The sequence below is a fragment of the Microtus pennsylvanicus genome, chromosome 10 (assembly GCF_037038515.1).
Source record: "Microtus pennsylvanicus isolate mMicPen1 chromosome 10, mMicPen1.hap1, whole genome shotgun sequence".
Lineage (NCBI taxonomy): Eukaryota > Metazoa > Chordata > Mammalia > Rodentia > Cricetidae > Microtus > Microtus pennsylvanicus.
The window spans coordinates 30142881-30159611 of NC_134588.1; the positions used below are offsets into that span (position 1 = coordinate 30142881).

Here is a 16731-nt window from a genome sequence, read left to right on the forward strand (position 1 = left end):
TGCGACCGCCAAATGATTAGTAAGTAGAGGCCACATGTTTGTTCACGGGTTATCTGCGTGACAATAGGAAGTTGCTGGGCTTCCTTTACCAACAAAATCACCTCGACTTCTTCAGCATGCTTCTTTACCGGAAGTTGAGGATACCCCTTGCAGATACCCTGTTCACCTGGCCCAGAGACTGGCACAGAGTAGCCGATCAAAGAACACCAACACCAAAGCCTTTTGCCTCCTCCTTTGCTAGGCACTGCACGCTGGGCAAACACCACCTTCATCACACACTACAATTGTAGGTGTTCAGGTTGCTCCGTCTACCTTTCACAGCAATTAAGAAAGATGAATTACATTAATTGGGATTCCACTTACATTTTATTATCAAGACTAATACTTGTGTTTATTACCAGATCTCAGATAAGGGCCCATGGGGAAATGTAGGTGAGCCTGGCTCCACAGTATGAGATTCAAGGCCCAGTTTGGATAAACTGTAAACTCGGATCCTCTTTATCTCCCAAGGCCTGGAATAAAGGGGAGCAAACACAGCGAATGCATGTCTTAACTGCTCTTCCTACGCTGCAGATGGAGCACCTGTCTTGAATCTTGCTGCACGTGCGCGGTGCAGATGACTGCAGAGCCAGGAACCAACAATTTATGACTAATAGCATTGTTTCACCTTCTGAACAGCCTACATAAAAGGCCACCCATTAATAACTGCAGCAATTAGTAAAATTGTCATCAGTTTCTATTGAGAGACACAGACACACCCTCCTTCCACCTACGCGCTCTTCCTTGCCAGCGTACGTTCAAAATATACCTGGAGCAATAGCAGGCTGATTTTAACAGAAGCTGGTCTTTCATACTGAGATTGTTTTTCTGATCTAATGAAACACCTGGGATGGTAGAAGCTGAGGCTTGGAAAGGAGATAAAAGGTAACAGTCTAATCAGCCCCCACACCAGGAATCAACTCCAAGATTCTGGTCAGATGGGAAGCCAGTTTTTGTTTGGATTGTCCCAAAGGGAGAGCACTGGCTGGGTTTGCTGACTGTCCTGGGCAGCCACTGTGGGGCCTTCGACCATACTGAGTAAAACGTCATCACCCTAGAGAAAACATTCCCTTCCCCACCTCCCTTGACTCTTACTGCTGCCTGGAAGTCCATGCAGCCCATGCCTGTCTAACAACGGGGAACATCGCCCACCCCCAAGGCTTCCCCCCAAGTCTTTGAATCACGTTTTGTAGGCACTCATCTCCCTCACCTAGAAAGCCCTTGACCCTCTGGAGATGTGATGTCCACAACAGGATCTAATCTTCTGGTTTAATCAGATTCCTGAGATAAGTTTGGGTGTCAGGGTCTTGTTAACGCAGAGCACCTGAAGACTCTACCGCCTGACCTCAATGGTGTGAAGGCTAAGGGACCAAGGCAGTGAGCAAGGCCCACATGCAGGGCATATCAACAGATTAGAGCATGGGACATCTATGCTGACTACTAGGCAGTGAGGACCCACTAGTCCGAGGTTCAGGGGAGAGGTCTGGGCTGGAGTTATCAGTTAACTCATGGCACTAAAAGCTATGAGAGCAGCTGAGAACGTAGACTCTGTGTAGTCGAGACGGAAAGAGCCCCTGGGTGTGATATTGTTAAGGACTCAGGATCTTGAGGAACGGGATGTGAGCAGTACATTAGTGATAAATTTCAAGGGGCTTGAGACTTCTGGGCTAGAATCTTTAGTGCCAGGAGTGCCTACCAGTTTTGACAGAGCCTGCAGTGGGTTCTGGCGTGTGAGAGACGTTCAGGATTTGTGGGATGATTGAGCAATAGGAGCAAAAGGAGCGCTGATAACTGATTCTTCCCAGCTCTTCCTTCTTACAGATATGCAAAGGCCAGTCTTAACTTCTCCGTTTCCTCTCTGTGGCATCTGGTAAGGATCCCTGGTTGGAGATCTCCACCCCCTAACCTCCCATCCTTCTCCATTCCAGACCAGCTGGCTGGGGCTCCTGGGGGAGTGCGGGGTGGAGTCTAAGTCCAGAGCTGAAGACTTTGCTCCATTGCTGGCGAGGAGGAAGGGGCGGCAGTGACAGGAGGCGACCTTGGCTACCCCCAATGCCAGGGCGGTGGGAAAAGGCACGCTGTGCTGGGAAGGACTATTAATAACTCTTCATGGTCACAGAACGCAAGGCAAACTCATTGGGCAGCTCAATTTTCTGCCTGTTAAAAGTCATTAGTGGTTCTGTGGGGGAAGCCAGGGGAAAAAAGTTTTATATGGAACAATAAATTCCTCTATAAGCCACAGAAGCCCACAAATTTGCAGCTAATAAACCCACAAATGTGAGATGATTAAGAATGGGAGAGGAAGGAGTTCCTTGATACCCTGCCTCAAGAGGCCTTGTGGTCTCAGGAGATGACATGGGGCCAAGGGCAAAGAAACCAAGTTCTGGTCCTGCCTCTTAATTAGCTGAGTGGCCTTAGGTAAGTCACCTGCTCTCTGCCTCCGCGTGTCCATTGTAACAAGAGGACGCACGGTTTTGCCTATCTTCCTCAACGAGTCGGGTGAGGTGAACTAGTTATTGAAGAAAGGAAACAAACTTTCCTAAACACAAGAAATTAGTGTTAGAACCGGGATAAGCTGGGCAGGGTGGCTGCAATCCCAGCTCTCCAAGAGACTGAGGCACCACGACTGTCTGAGACAAAGCAAAAATAACAGAAACTAGTGAAGCAACCTGATTTGCCTTGAGATACAAAACCAGAAAAGAGCAAGCCATGTGGCTTAGAGGGTAATTGCCACCAAGTCTAACGAATGGAGTTTGCTTCCCAGGAACCACATGGGAGAAGGAGAGGATCTACTCCTGAAAGTTGTCCTCTGACCTGAACATGAACGTTTGTGTACACACAAACACAAACACACATGCACACAAACACAAACACACATACACACACACGCACCTACCCACCCATGCTAAAAAAATACAATAAAATTGAGAAAGAAAGGAAACAGAACAGATGGATATGGTGGCACACACCTATAATCCTAGTGCTTGGGAGGCTGGGATAGGGTGACTGCAAGTTCAAGGCCAGCCTGGGCTACATAGCAAGATGCTGTCTAAAGAAAAGAAAGAAGAGAAAGAAGTAAGAAAGAGAAACAGCCAAGTTCGTTTAGACCTCTGCCCACACTCTGTCATGGAGCTTGCCAGAAGGGAGCCATACTATCTGAACTGTGTTCCCCAAAAGACGTTCCCAGTTCAATCCAAACTGTTGGTACCTAGAAGGTGACCTTGGGTACCGCACCTCTGCAGAAAAAATGTAGTGAAAGATTTCCAGATACCAGTCTAGTTGGCAGGGCAGACCCTAAGCCCAATGATGAGCATTTTTATAAGAGAAGGCAGGAATGAAGCTTTGTGAGGACGGAGGCAGTCTGGAGGATGGGTTTCCAAGCCAAGGAATGCCAAGGGTTGCCAGCCTCCATCGGAAACAAGGAGAGAGGAAAATATAGACTGCCTCAAACCCTACAGAAGTAACCAGTCGTGCCAACCCCTTGATTTTGAACTTCTGACCTCGAGAACTGTGGAAGAATAAAATGCTGTTTTGTTAAGCCACCAAGTTTGTGGTAGTTTGTCATGGCAGCCACAGGAAACTAATGCAGTCGTCCTGAGTGCCTGAGAATTCTGATTCATCACAGTGCTGAGCCACAGCACGGAGCACTGTGAACTGATACCCCCGGGTCGCACCCTCCCCTCCACCTTCAGACACGGTCCAGCCAATGCTAAGCCGTGAGCAGAGAAGGGAAAGCCAATGTAAACTCAGCACCTGTGCTGCTCCAAGTGCAGCCCAGAGTCCCCTAATTGAATGTGAACTTTGACCTCATTCTCTACCAGTGACAGCTGAAGTTTGGAGAGGTCAGGTGACTTCTCCTCTCGGTGGCAGTGTCGGGATTTGAATGCAAGTCTGCCGATTCGAGTCTAAGCCTTGATCTTCTCTGGAATGCCCCAAGCCCTGAAAGAGTCTCGGTGGAAATCTGCCTGCAGTTCTGCTCCAGATGAAAGGCGGATGGTCAGCCCAGTGCTGAGGAGTGGCCAGACGTTTTCAGGGCCAATTCCAAGGGAGCTGAGAGTGAAACCTGTTGATATTTGTGGTTTCAGTGACAGAGAGACAGGAACACATTTTCTCGCCACAGCTACTGTTGAAGTAAGAATGTCCTCTGGAAACATCACTGGGATGTCAGTAGAGGAGGCTTGACGGGGAATGCACAGTTTTGTACCTGAGGGTGGAATTATATAAAGCCTCACTTCCCAGCCCTGCGTTCAATGCTGGTCCTGATTAGAGAAGGAGCCGAGCCAGGAGGCTTCTGTTCTCACTCAGGCTCAGGATCTCTTCCAGAGGGAAATGTCCAGCCAGCTCGGGCTCCAGTTAGGCCAGATTTGTTTAACAAGGTCATAACAGGGCCCAAGATCAGGGCCTGGGCTCGGGGAAGAGAAGTGCTATAGCTCAAAGTATCCTGCACCCACCCCCACTCACGCTGGGTTCTGCTAGGATACAGGCATCAAGTTCCAGACATGGGGAGTAAAGGTGGGTCCTTTAGGATGGAATTGGGGGTTACCAGTCCTATCCCCATTTTTGTTAACTCAGAACTTTGAACACTGTCGGTAGTCAAGCTAGCATAGCTGCCTGTGTTCCCCAAACTTGAAATCCCAAGGACTGACCAATGTCCCTTGGCACCTGGTTCCACGGAGAATCTGCCTGAAAGTGTTTTTCATCTGCATTTTTTTTTATATCTCAACTACATACCTAGGGAGTCTTGGAACTGATCTCCCCTGAGGGTACCAGTGCCTTTTCTGATATAACGTGGAAAGAGGACACGCTACTTTAGAGGAAGGGTTAGACCATCTCTGTTTTGGAGTTTCCCCAAAGTGGTGGTCACCCTCACCATGGGAGATCCAAGGCCTGTAGATTCAGGACAGAGAAAGACTGATCTGCCTGTGGCTGAAGCTTCTTGGCAAGGTTTGGAATGGTGACAACCATGTTGGGAGAGGTATCTCTTCTGGCAATGCCAGGCTCCCCAGAGTGCAACATGATTTGTCGTTAAGAGCTGTGGGATTCTGCCCAGCAGCAGAGGGTATAACAGTCCCACCTGAGACTCTCCCCGAAGCTTCTTCAGAATAAAGAGAGTGTGGTGCACGACTTGTTTGCCCATTTTCTGTTTGGTTTTGTTTGAGACAAAATCTTGTGCAGCCCAGGCTAGCCTTGAACTCCTGAGCTTCCCGCCTCTACCTTCTGAGTGCCAGGGTGACAAGCACGTTCCCTACCACCACATCCAGCTGTGGTAGCCTCTTGTACAAGCAAAGAAAGCAGAGCTCCCAGTAGCGCTTTTGCTGACCCAGTCTACAGAAGCAGAACTGGCATCCTGGCCTTTGTTGCTGAGAGTCTGAGAGAGGCAGGTTACACAGGTGCTTTTTGTGGGGCACATCTCTGCTGTGCCGCTCTGAGGAGAGCGGTCTACGTGGAGAGAAGATGGCAGAGGACATGAGCTGTGTTGTGCACGCTGCATGTGCCTAGTTTGGGAGCCTATGTGGCCACGCATGTACGTGCCCGCACCTGGCCCCTCCTCCCAGGTGGTAGAGCTGGGGGCTGCTCTCCCTCTGAAGAGAAGGTTGCAGAGGAGCCAAACCACAGCCTGGGCTGTGGGGGTTTGATCTTCCCTCTGCTGCCAGAGATGAGAGAGGTCTAAGTGGCGGAGATTTACAGGGCCTGAGGGAGAAGTATCCTTCCCGCGAGAAGTACACATGAAAGCTCCCGAGTAATAGTTAAGGCTGCTGAGTGCGCCAATTATGCAACAATTAAAAGACTTGACTATCATTTCTTTCCCCTTTCATTCTCCCAGCCGCTCCCCCTCCTCCACATCTGCCTTCCCCTGCAGGCTCCCCAAGAAAATGCTCTGGGGAACAGAAGAGAAAGAACACCCCCCCTTTTTAATTGGAGATCAAAAGTTGGAAGAAGGGCTTGCTCTTTGAGGGTGGGAGGAAACAGGGTGTCGTAGACATGAAACCTCAGACGAAGGGCTGAGGAAGGAAACGGGAGAGGAAGGCATGGTTCTCTATATCTGCCAGTCTCTGCAACAACTTTATATAACCCAGTGACATTATGTTATAGATTAGAAAGCTTGAGACTTTTTCTCAGGCAAATGGCTGAACTCACACTGCTGGGAGAACTGGCAGTATGGGCTTCAGGCTGCTTGCTGCTAGGGGTAACCACTGGGCTTTTTTTGTCTCCATACTGTAAAGATTGGAGGATTTTTCTTCTCATCTCTTGGTCTTGGCTTTCCCATCTGCAAGGTGGGCATAGCCTGGGGGCCTTGCGTGTTGATGCCAAGACAGATGAAAGAGACAGTGGGTGCTTAGCGGCAGGCCTGCTCTATAATTCAGCCAGCAGCAGCTGCGCCAAATGCCCCGCACAGTGAGACAGTGGCTAATTGAGAAAGAGTTAGGCAGTGTGCCCCAAAAGTGAAGAAACAGCTGCTTGTTGACTTTTTTGAGGTGCCAATCCACACCCAGTATCTATGCCCCCATCCTCATCTGATTTCCCAGCAGAGCTAAACAGCCCCACATTCCAGGGTAGACGGTGGTGCACTCTTTCCTTGCCCTGCTGTTGAATTGAGACTCCCAGCACCACCCCAGAGCTGAGCTTCTAGAGGGAGTCTCTGAAAACCTAGCACACAGTAGGTTCACCCAGTTCACATTGGACCAAGTGCTAGGATAACAAGGCATTCTCCTGAGGACTTCTGTTTTCTCATTCACACCCTGGTGTGCTCTGTGCACAGTTGGGATGGTAACCCCGGGAGAAACCATCATCTGGGAGGAACTATGCAGCCTTCCTGGAAATGAACTTTCTCTTATGAAGACGTAGAGATCTAGGTTGGCCTGTTCTCACTGTCAGGCCAGCAGTGACAGCTATGGAGAAGGTGCACATAGTCTAAGCCTTGCACAGTAGGGACAGAGCCCTACTGAGCCCAGGCTGGGACATAGTGCCCTGCACCACACTCCTTGGTATACAGTTGCTCTGCCATTTCTCCTGCTGCACACAGAGCACAAGAAAGAAATAAGATGTGACCTAGGTATGAGTCTCTCATCTGTTTCCCCACAGAACCACAGATTGTGTAGCCAAGGCCTCTTGGGGTAGACTTTAAACTGTGGTTTCCCCTACCCCGGCATGTTGCTTCCCAGTCACAGCACATCTTCCAGAATTTTATCCTCTGCTGCCCTGGCCTCCTAAGACTCCCTCACCTCAGGAGCGATGTCAGGAAAGGGAGCTGAAAATGGGGGCTTGCTTATAACTGGAGAAGGAGCTTCAAGAGGAACTGTGATCAACTCCTGATGTCATAAGCCTTTCCTCACCCTCAGTGGCTCAGCTTGTGGTGACCTGGGGCCCTTCTCTCCCAGAGTCCTCAACCCCATGTCCTGCACCAGGTGGCTGTGGCAGCCAGTTCCCTCAGGGGAGCTGAAGACCCCAGCTGGCATGCCCAGTCACTCTTGCAGAGCCTGGCTGATTGTTTGCACAGTGGGGCCCACTCAGCCCGCTCTGTAGGGGCTGGCGGACCTCCAGAGGAAGTGATGGGAGGACGTGGGTGCATTCTGACCTTAACTGAATTCCTGGATGGTGATGTGTGAATAATATGGCTTTTTAAGAGTCAACAGCTTGGGTGCTTTTTATAGGCGGGCTGAGGTGCTGAACGGGCCATCCCCCCATTAATCACTTAGCTAGTTAGATCAGCTGGCGAGCAGTCCTGACATTATTCTGTGGTATTCCTCTCCCTTCTTTCAGCAGCCACCCGTAAGCAGACAATCAAAACTGCCATCAAGTCAGTCCCAGCCCTACCCCCAACCTCCCAGTCTCCGAGATTCATGTCCTAGTTCCTCTGAATCCTGTTAGCTTTTTCATTTCAGTGCACTATTTGATGTATCTGCTGGCAGGGGCCCTGCATTCCCACTTCCTGAGCCACTCGGAACCCCCACAGAGCCCCTTGTACCCACCTGACAGGAGAAGGAATTTATACCGAGCCACATCTCGGAGAAAAGTCTCAGGAGGGGCACATGGATGAGAAGCTGGGGGTCAGATCATACCCTGCTGGCCCTTCCTAAGCCCACCCAATCCCTGTCCCAGGTGTCAATCTCCAAGCGGGCTAGGACTTCCGCAGGGTCTCCCACTCACAGTGTCTCCAGATTGTGCAGCCCCTCGAAGCTGTGGGTCCCCACATGCTGGATGTGGTTGTTATGCAGATGCCTGTGTGGGAAGGAGAGACACGTCAGTATGTGCAGCACGACCTCGGGCCAGCCAGGGTAGAGGAGTGTCCACAGCAGCAAGAGTAGCAAAGCGGAGGCAGAAGCACAGAATGCCCTCGGTGGTTTCACCCCTTTCCTCCAGGGACAAGCTAATCAGCCAAGAACCATTCCTGAAGCCACAATCGCCAAGGCAGAATTGACCATGGGTTAGAGATACCTTTTTGCCTTGCTAGCAAAGGAACTGGGAAGAGGAAAGCCCAGGCCAAGGCTACAGCAAGCTCTGACTAAGCACTGGGAGAGAGGCCTGATGTCATAGGGGTTCACATCTGAGGCTTCTTCTCCGGCCCTGCTCCGTAGGACCCAGCCAGCCTGACTCAGTGGCCAGACGTTCATAGAGGAGCCAGCAGCAAACCGCTGCAGACAACATATAATTAAAGGCTAAGCTTTCTTACAACCGGAGAGAGCTGTGGTCATGCTGAGAGAATGGGGAGGTTGGTGAGGCTGAGGCAGCAAGGAAGGCCTGGCAGAGGCAGAGGTGGCGATCCTCCACAGGGCCTTGACAGGCGAGCTGCATGGGCAGAGGGAAGGGATTCCAGGCAGAGACGGGAGGCGGGAAGGGACATGGGCTATCTGTCTGTGCAGGCCTTGGCAGAAACAGCAGTGTGGAGAATAGAGGGAAGTTTGGGAGAGATTCCCAAGGGAAAGAGTTCACTGAAAGTAAGACGGATTGCCTTCTGCCCACGTGTGATTGATCAAAAACAATCAAACCAAACTCCACGACACCTGAAGTCTCACAAGGAGCAACAAAGTCAAGAAAGGCACACAGTCTTGGGTAGATCCATTGAAGACCTGTGGTCAATCAAACGGTTTGAAAGTCTTTGTCAGTCCTTAATCCAAAGAATAAGCAGATGAGAAAACAAAATCTGAGATTGCTCCCTAAAAAAAAATAAACCTTAACTTGTGAGGACTAATCATGCAAGTTCTTGTTTTTCTTCCCTACTCTGTCCTCCAAAGGGAGCAGGTGAGAGAGAAAGAAAAACCAAGGCTTGAGGCTACTCATGGAGTAGGAAGCTGGAGGTGCCAGCCCAGGGCACTCAGCAGAGGGAGTGACTGCCACACTTAATACACTGGAGCAGAGGAAGCAGCCTAGGGAGTCTGCCCACAGCTGGCTACCACCTCAGATCTGGTGCCTCTCTCGCCCACCCCACCAGAGTACAGAAAGCAGGACCGAACCCGCCTACTTCTATGGGTGTAACCCACACACTGCAGCTTGAAGGGGACAAGCAAGCCGGTCTAGAGATGAATGTTGGCCCAGAGCTTTGTGAGCGTGCCAGGGAAAAGAAGAGTGCCGGTGACAGAGGAAGGAAAAGCTTGTAAGGGACAGCAGAGTTCCAAGTCCTGAAGAAAATACAATCAATGCCGGGTGTGGTGGTGAAAACATGGAATCCTAGCACTTTGGAAGTAGAGGCAGGAGGATTAGCAGTTTAAAGTTACCCTTGGCTACATAGTGAGTTGGAGGCTAGCCTGAACTACATGATTCCCTGTCTCAAAAAAAAAATGTACAATTAATGAATAAAGAATAGAAGGAAACTGATCACAATCACTTTCTGCTGCAAAACAACCTAAGTGACATTTCAAAGACAAAAAAAAAAATAAATGAAAGGAAAAATTATATTGTAGATTAAATTAGTAAAGCTAAGGGCCCAAAATTCATTATTAGCATATATGATACATCATATATATTACATAATAAATATATGCTGATCAATTTGAAACAAGGAACAGAGTGTGCAGTGGTGAGAGTTGACTTGTATCAGAAAAAAAAACTGGACACAGTGCTGGAGAGATGACTCAGTGGTGAAGAGAACGTGCCCATTCTTACAAAGGACTGCAAGTCAATCCCCATCACCCACACTGGGCAGCTCAAAACCACCTGCAACTCCAGTCTCAGGGGATCTGATGCCCTCTTCTGGCTTCCGTGAGCACTGCATGCACGTGAGGCACATAACATATATTTGGGGACACAGACAGACAGACAGACAGATAAAGAAAGGTGGACACAATCAGGGTGGGCATGGCAGAGGGGAACAAAGGTTAAAACAGTTAAAAATCAAGCAACATGGGGGTATGTCAGTAACTGAGTTCTCTTAAGGAATCCCGAACATGAGACCGAAGATACAATAATACAAAAAATTCTCTTGAAGAAAGAACAGTCTGCCCCTCAAAGGCACCCATTGTTCCAGGAAAATTAGATGCAGAACTTTCTACTGTGGCATATTTGAGTTACGCTGTTAAAGTTCAAGAATTTACAAACATCTTTAGGCAGAAAAGGGAAATCACTTATGAGGGGTAAAAAGCAGGCTGGCTGGCAGAGATGGTGCTGAGCTGTGAGGGCATTCAACCAAAGCCATCCAGCTAGGCAGGGAGGGCCGCCAGTCTCCCATCCCCCACCTGCCCCACCAGATCCTAGTCAGGAAGACAGACCCTTCCCCCAATTCAGGAATCTTCTGGAAAACAACCCTGGCCTTCTGAGAATAAGTTCTCTTCTCTTACCAAGGCTTTTTAATTTTTCCTATTTCCTTCACCCCTCTATTTTGACTGTCACCAAATGCCATTCTATCGGCTTCCCAGCACCTCTCTTCCTCCCCACTCAGTTCTGGTATAGACCATCTTAGCTTTCTAGATCTCTAGCAGCAGGCCTCTCCTGGTCTCCTTTCAGCTGAACTAACCAGTCAGCTCTAGAATCCTGACACCTCTAGTGTCAGCCAGGGACCTACGCTGGGTCTTGCAAGATTATATACCAGACGTTACTAAAGACATTCTGCGCTGTGTTCTTGCTACCAATGTGGAAAGAGTTTGTAAATGTCTGAGTAGCACCAGAGTGTGCGCTTTGTTGGAGGGTGCCTTGTCTCTCCCATCACGCTCGCCTGCGTGTATCTTCTCACAGGCCCCCATCCACTCCTTGCATGTATGTTTAAGGGTGCCTCGTCTCTCCCATCACTCTTGTCTGCATCTTCTCACAGGCCCCCATCCACTCCTTGCATGTATGTTTAAGGGTGCCTCGTCTCTCCCATCACTCTTGTCTGCATCTTCTCACAGGCCCCCATCCACTCCTTGCATTTTTCTGTCTCATTGTTTTGAGTCACGACCTCATTATAAAACCCACACTGGTCTCTGACTTGCCATCCTCCTGCCGCAGCCTTCCAGGCTGGGGAATTACAGGCACAGGCACACACCACATAGCCTATCCCTTGGTTTTAACTAACTTTTTTCTTGCTTCCTCTTGTGGTTATCCTTCCATATCTGCCTCCTGGGCTTCCCCACAGCGTCTCTCAAAGTCCCAGGACAGCATCCTCCAGTCTTCTTTCCCCTTCAACATCACCTCCCACTCGAAAGTTTTCCCTTCTTACACTGATAAAAGAGAAGTGATACTCCCTGCGCCAAGGGACCTGGTTTGTTTCATGTCTGCTCCTCTGTACAAGTTTTTCTCCTTTAGTCCCTTGTCCCTCAATGGGACCCCCACACCCTGTAGACCCATATTAGGCTTGAATGTCACGCCAGCTTTCTAACTTCCAACCAAGTCACCCATGACTCCTTTTCAGCTTGGTCTTCCATCCCTTGAAGACCTCTGAGATAGATCAATTCTTCCTTCAACAAGCTCCTTACAGTTGCACCCACCCACTCGTCTTTTCTGCTGCCTCCCAAAATGAACTTTGAAACACCAGAGCCTGAGAACTAACTTTCCTGTCTCTGGTCTCCATGTGTTCCCATCTGTCCTTTACTTTAGCCAGCCTAAAACATCCGCTTTTAATGGGTGCTTGAAAACCTGCCAGACTCCCTCCACAACTGGTAATAAAGGTCATCGTCTGTCCCCAATGCTACCTGTTCAGCCTTCCCTCCTCTGCTCCACCCTCTGTACAAGGGCTCTGCTACAGCTGGACAGCCCCCGTTCACCCACAGCTCACAGTGCCTGGCTCCTCCTCCATGCCTTTAATACTCCAGTTCTCTTTGCTTGTCCAACCCATTATCTCTCCATGTCTAGCCCCAATCCTGCCTCCCCTGCGATGTGTTCTTCTTACCCACCCATAGTTGTGTGGCCTCCCGCACTGCTCCTGTGCTATGAATCTGTCTTTACTACCTACGCTATTGCAGCAAAAGTCACATAACTGCCTTGGTTGTCTTTCCTCATAGGGGAAACTAGACTGTAAGCCCCTCCAGACCAACAGCTCTGTCCCATCCTTCTATGACCCTCAGCATGTGCGTGCGCGCACACACACAGACATACACACACAAGCTCTGTTGCCCATGTAGCAGAGACCCATCATAAAGTTCTCATTGTTCCAGTCATCTTCTTTGTCCAAAGACTCGACCCCATTCCCATGTGAGGTCACAGGGACATCACCAAAGCTAAAACCAACCCCACTGACTCCCAGAAGGGGGGAAGGTACGGCCATTCTAGTGGAAGGAAGTACTCCATGGGACATTTGTGTTCACTTTCTAAGTTCCCGAGACAGAACAATAGACAAATAAATCACTACCCACAGCTTCGTCTCTCACATGGAATGAAGCATCATCCTTTCATGCTGACCTAGGAAACCGCACCAGATTTCCAAGAACAAAGGAGGCAATGCTGCCATTTAGCGGAGTCACTAACATATATGTTCCTGCAACAATTAGTATGTAACCCAGAGCAATTACACATGACCTCCAAGCCCTTAGTAATTAGACTATGAACTTACCAATCATTCATAGCAATTAGCTAGAAGCTAATTTGCACTGTAAAGTTCCCACTAGGAAGGCAGAGTTAACCCCAGCCCCTATCCCTGCCAGGGATGCTATCTCCCAGGTAATTACCCTGCTCGGGCTTTGACATCTAATTACATGTGATGGCCTTTCCTACTTCTGTAGGCCTGCAAAATGAGATGGATTTATTCCATCCCTATGCCAAAGCATATGGTTGCATCTTTAGGTTGTCAAATGTGGTGGGAATTACTTTTCAAAAAAACACCCTCGATTTATATTCCAATTAACTTGGGATGGTTATTATACTTGTACAATGAGAAAATAAAAGGACAAAATATTTCTGCTTTCTAATTATAATAATGCTTTGTTCCTGTAGTGACCTTCAGAATACTTCTCTGGGCTTAATGTCACCTGGCTTTGAGATCATCCTATGAAATCAGCAAGTGATGGTCATATTCGTAATCTACAGAGCAGAAACTGAAACAAGAAGGCTTGACAACACGCAGAGAAGAGCAAAGCTCCTGGCCCAGCTGGAGGGAACATGCAGCCTCCCACCCCCGCTGGCGGTGGGGACACCAACAGCACTCACAGCACCACCAGACTGGTGAGGTTCTGGAAGGCATAGTCAGGGATGCGGTGGATGTGGTTGAGAGCCAGCGTCATGGCCTGGAGGGCAGGCAGGTTGTTGAGGGCTCTGACAGGGATCTCGGTGAGTGCATTGTCATCCAACCAGAGGTGGCGGAGAGAGGACAGCCCCTCAAAGCTCCTCTCGGGGACCAGGGAGATGAGGTTGGCATCCAGGCGCCTGGTGGAAGGAAAAGAGGATGGAGGAGGATCAGTCCAATGTAGGTTGCAGATCAAGCTTTGGGATGAGCTGGGTTTGGAAAGCCAGGCATCCAATAGGCACTCTGAAGGACCACTCTTCATGTATTCCACCTTTTCAAGTTCCCGTATTCCAACCCACAATTCTTGATCCTCTATTCCTTTTTATGACCCCAACTGCTCCTCCCAGAGCCAACACAGAAGCATCGCCCATCTGTGATGACTAGTATTTCCCCTGCATCCTTAGCTCCCTGCCCTGAGGATACCATTTCCCCAACCCTGCCCACCCCAAGGATATATAATGGACTTGCCCCCTGCACTGGCAGAAGGAAGATCTCCATCTTCTAGACAGAGGCAAAGAAAAATGCCTCCCTGAGGATGTACATCATTCTCTGTGATCCATCTCTAGCACCACCCGCTCCTTAAACCCTCAAAGAGGCAAACACTATCTAAGAGTCAGGGAGCTGGGACCCCTCTAGTCTGCCAGGGCTGAACTTTGCCCTCTTCAACTGCCTGCCTAATGGGTAAATTTTCAGAGCCATGGATTCTGGCTTCCCCGTGCAGGTGAGGCCGCCTTCCCTGAAGTGAAAGTAACTCTGCAGTGATGACCAAGGCATCACCAGCTGTCACTGTTTTCCTTTATAAGTACTTGTCATATGCCAGGTACAGAGCCAAGTCCAAGTAGGTGACCTGCGTCCTCTCACATGTCCTCTGACATGACCACAAGATGTGTCAGACTAGTCCACTTTACAGCGATTGGGCTGCTAAGTCACTCAGCTTGTGAGTCAGAGATATGAGATTTGAACCCTAGTTTGTTGACACTTTAATCCATGTGTCTTCCCATTGTGTGAAGCTGGCAACCCAGGCACATCAAGGGAGGTGAGAACCTGCTCACCTACTTAAGGAGACAGGAAATGGGACAGGATATGTGTGTGTGTGTGTCTGTGTGTGTGTGTGTGTGTGTGTGTGTGTGTGTGTGTTAAGGGTTGCCTAGAGTAGACGGAAGTCACATAATAATAATAATAATAATAATAATAATAATAATAATAATTTAAAAAGAGCCAGGTGGTGGCGCACACCTTTAATCCCAGCACTCGGGAGGCAGAAGCAGGTGGATCTCTGTGAGTTGGAGGCCCGCCTTGTCTACAAGAACTAGTTCCAGGACAGGTTCCAAAACTACAAAGAAACCCTATCTTGAAAAACCACCAAAAAAAAAATGTCAAATTTTGGGGCTGGAGATATGGCTCAGTGGTTAAGAGCACTGGCTGTTTTTGCAGAAGACCCAGGTTCAATTCCCAGCACCCACATGGCAGCTCACAATTGTCTGTAACTTCAGTTCCAGGGGATCCGACACCCTCATAGAGACATATATGCAGTCAAAACACCAATGCACATAAAAATAAAACATCTAAAAATCTGAATAAAATAATAAAAAGACAACTTGTTTTGCATTTGTTTATGTATTCATTTGTATGTTTGGGAGCACATGTGTGGGGGTCAGAGGACAACTTTCAGGAGTCAGTTCACTTCTCCCACCATGTGGATCTCAGGGATCCACCTCCGGAGACTGAACTCGGGTCATCAGGCTTGGCAGCAAGTGTCCTTACTACTGAGGCGCCTTGCCAACCTCAGGAAGTCACTTCTCTGTGACTAGTTTGTGTGAGCACCCAAGTGTGCCTATACACATGCCTTGCACGCTTCCATGTGTGCACCACAGTCCTGACCAGTTCATCTCCCACGGTTTGTGCAACCCAAGGGCAGGAGAGCTTGGGTAGGCCCACAGCAACCAGGCTAGTCATTTAGCATTCGAAGACTTCCTGGGTCTAGCGTGTTTCAACCTCATTTAGACAGGGTTCCTTCTCATCACCTCCCTAGGAAGAACAGATGTCAGGAGCCTTCAGGCCTCCTTCTCCTCAGGCAGAAAGCCAGGATGCTTCCACAGGTCACCCATCTCCCAGAGTATTACGGCAAAGTTGTTCTAGGCCTTGGGAGAACAGGTGATTGTAACCCTGTTCCTTATACTTGGGGACAGGGAAATGCCAAAGTGGAAAATCAAGCCAATTGGCAAGCTGAGAAAAATAGGGCAAGAACATGGAAATGATCATTCTAGTCTGCATTCCTGTTTGGGTGGTGAGGGAAACCACACATTCCACCCATGCCAGCAGGGCTCTGTGATGGAGCAGACCCAGCGCCAATACTGTTGGGTATGGTGAATTCAGACACATGCTGGCAGCTGGGTATGGTGGTACACACCTGAAATACAGACACCTAGGGACAGAGGCAGGAGGAACAAGAATTCAAGGCCAGCCTGGGTTACATAATGAGTTCAAGGCAAGCTTGGGCTTCAAAGTGAGACCCTGTCTCACAAACAACAATAACAGCGTATATGCCATCCAAAAATATTTTTTAAACTTTTTTTTAAAGATTTCGTTATACAATGTTCTGCCTGCATGTATGCCTGAAGGCCGGAAGAGGGCGCCAGATCTCATTACAGATGGTTGTGAGCCACCATGTGGTTGCTGTGAATTGAACTCAGATCCTCTGGAAGAGCAGTCAGTGTTCTTAACTGCTGAGTCATCTCTCCAGTCCTGCTATCCAAAAATTTTAATTTCATGTAAATGAAAAATAGCAAAAAAAAATTGTCCCATGAAGTATTTAAAACCATGCCTAGTAAAATTTAAATATCAGATAAAGGAAGAATAGCTTTTTAGTGTAAGTGTGTCACCAACTGGCAAGATTATTTATGGGGGCATAGAGATGGCGCAGTAGTTAAAAGCACATCCTGCTCTTGAAGAGGGGCTGAGTTTGGGTCCCTTCACCCATGTCAGGCAGCTCACAACTGTCTGTAAGACCAGCTTTAAAGGGATCTGATGACTCTAGTCTCTGTAGGCACCAACACTCACACACA

At 48.9% G+C, this 16731-nt stretch overlaps 1 protein-coding gene across 1 annotated transcript in view; it reads right to left on the reverse strand.

Moving 5' to 3' along the window:
- Lgr6 (leucine rich repeat containing G protein-coupled receptor 6) overlaps positions 1 to 16731 on the reverse strand; it is a 114953-nt gene that overhangs the window by 27798 nt on the left and 70424 nt on the right. Inside the window, exons 5-6 of the mRNA XM_075988038.1 lie at positions 13591 to 13806; positions 8188 to 8259 (exon numbers count right to left, since the gene is read on the reverse strand). Coding sequence (XP_075844153.1) covers positions 8188 to 8259; positions 13591 to 13806 — 288 coding nt within the window. The remainder of the gene's footprint in view (positions 1 to 8187; positions 8260 to 13590; positions 13807 to 16731) is intronic.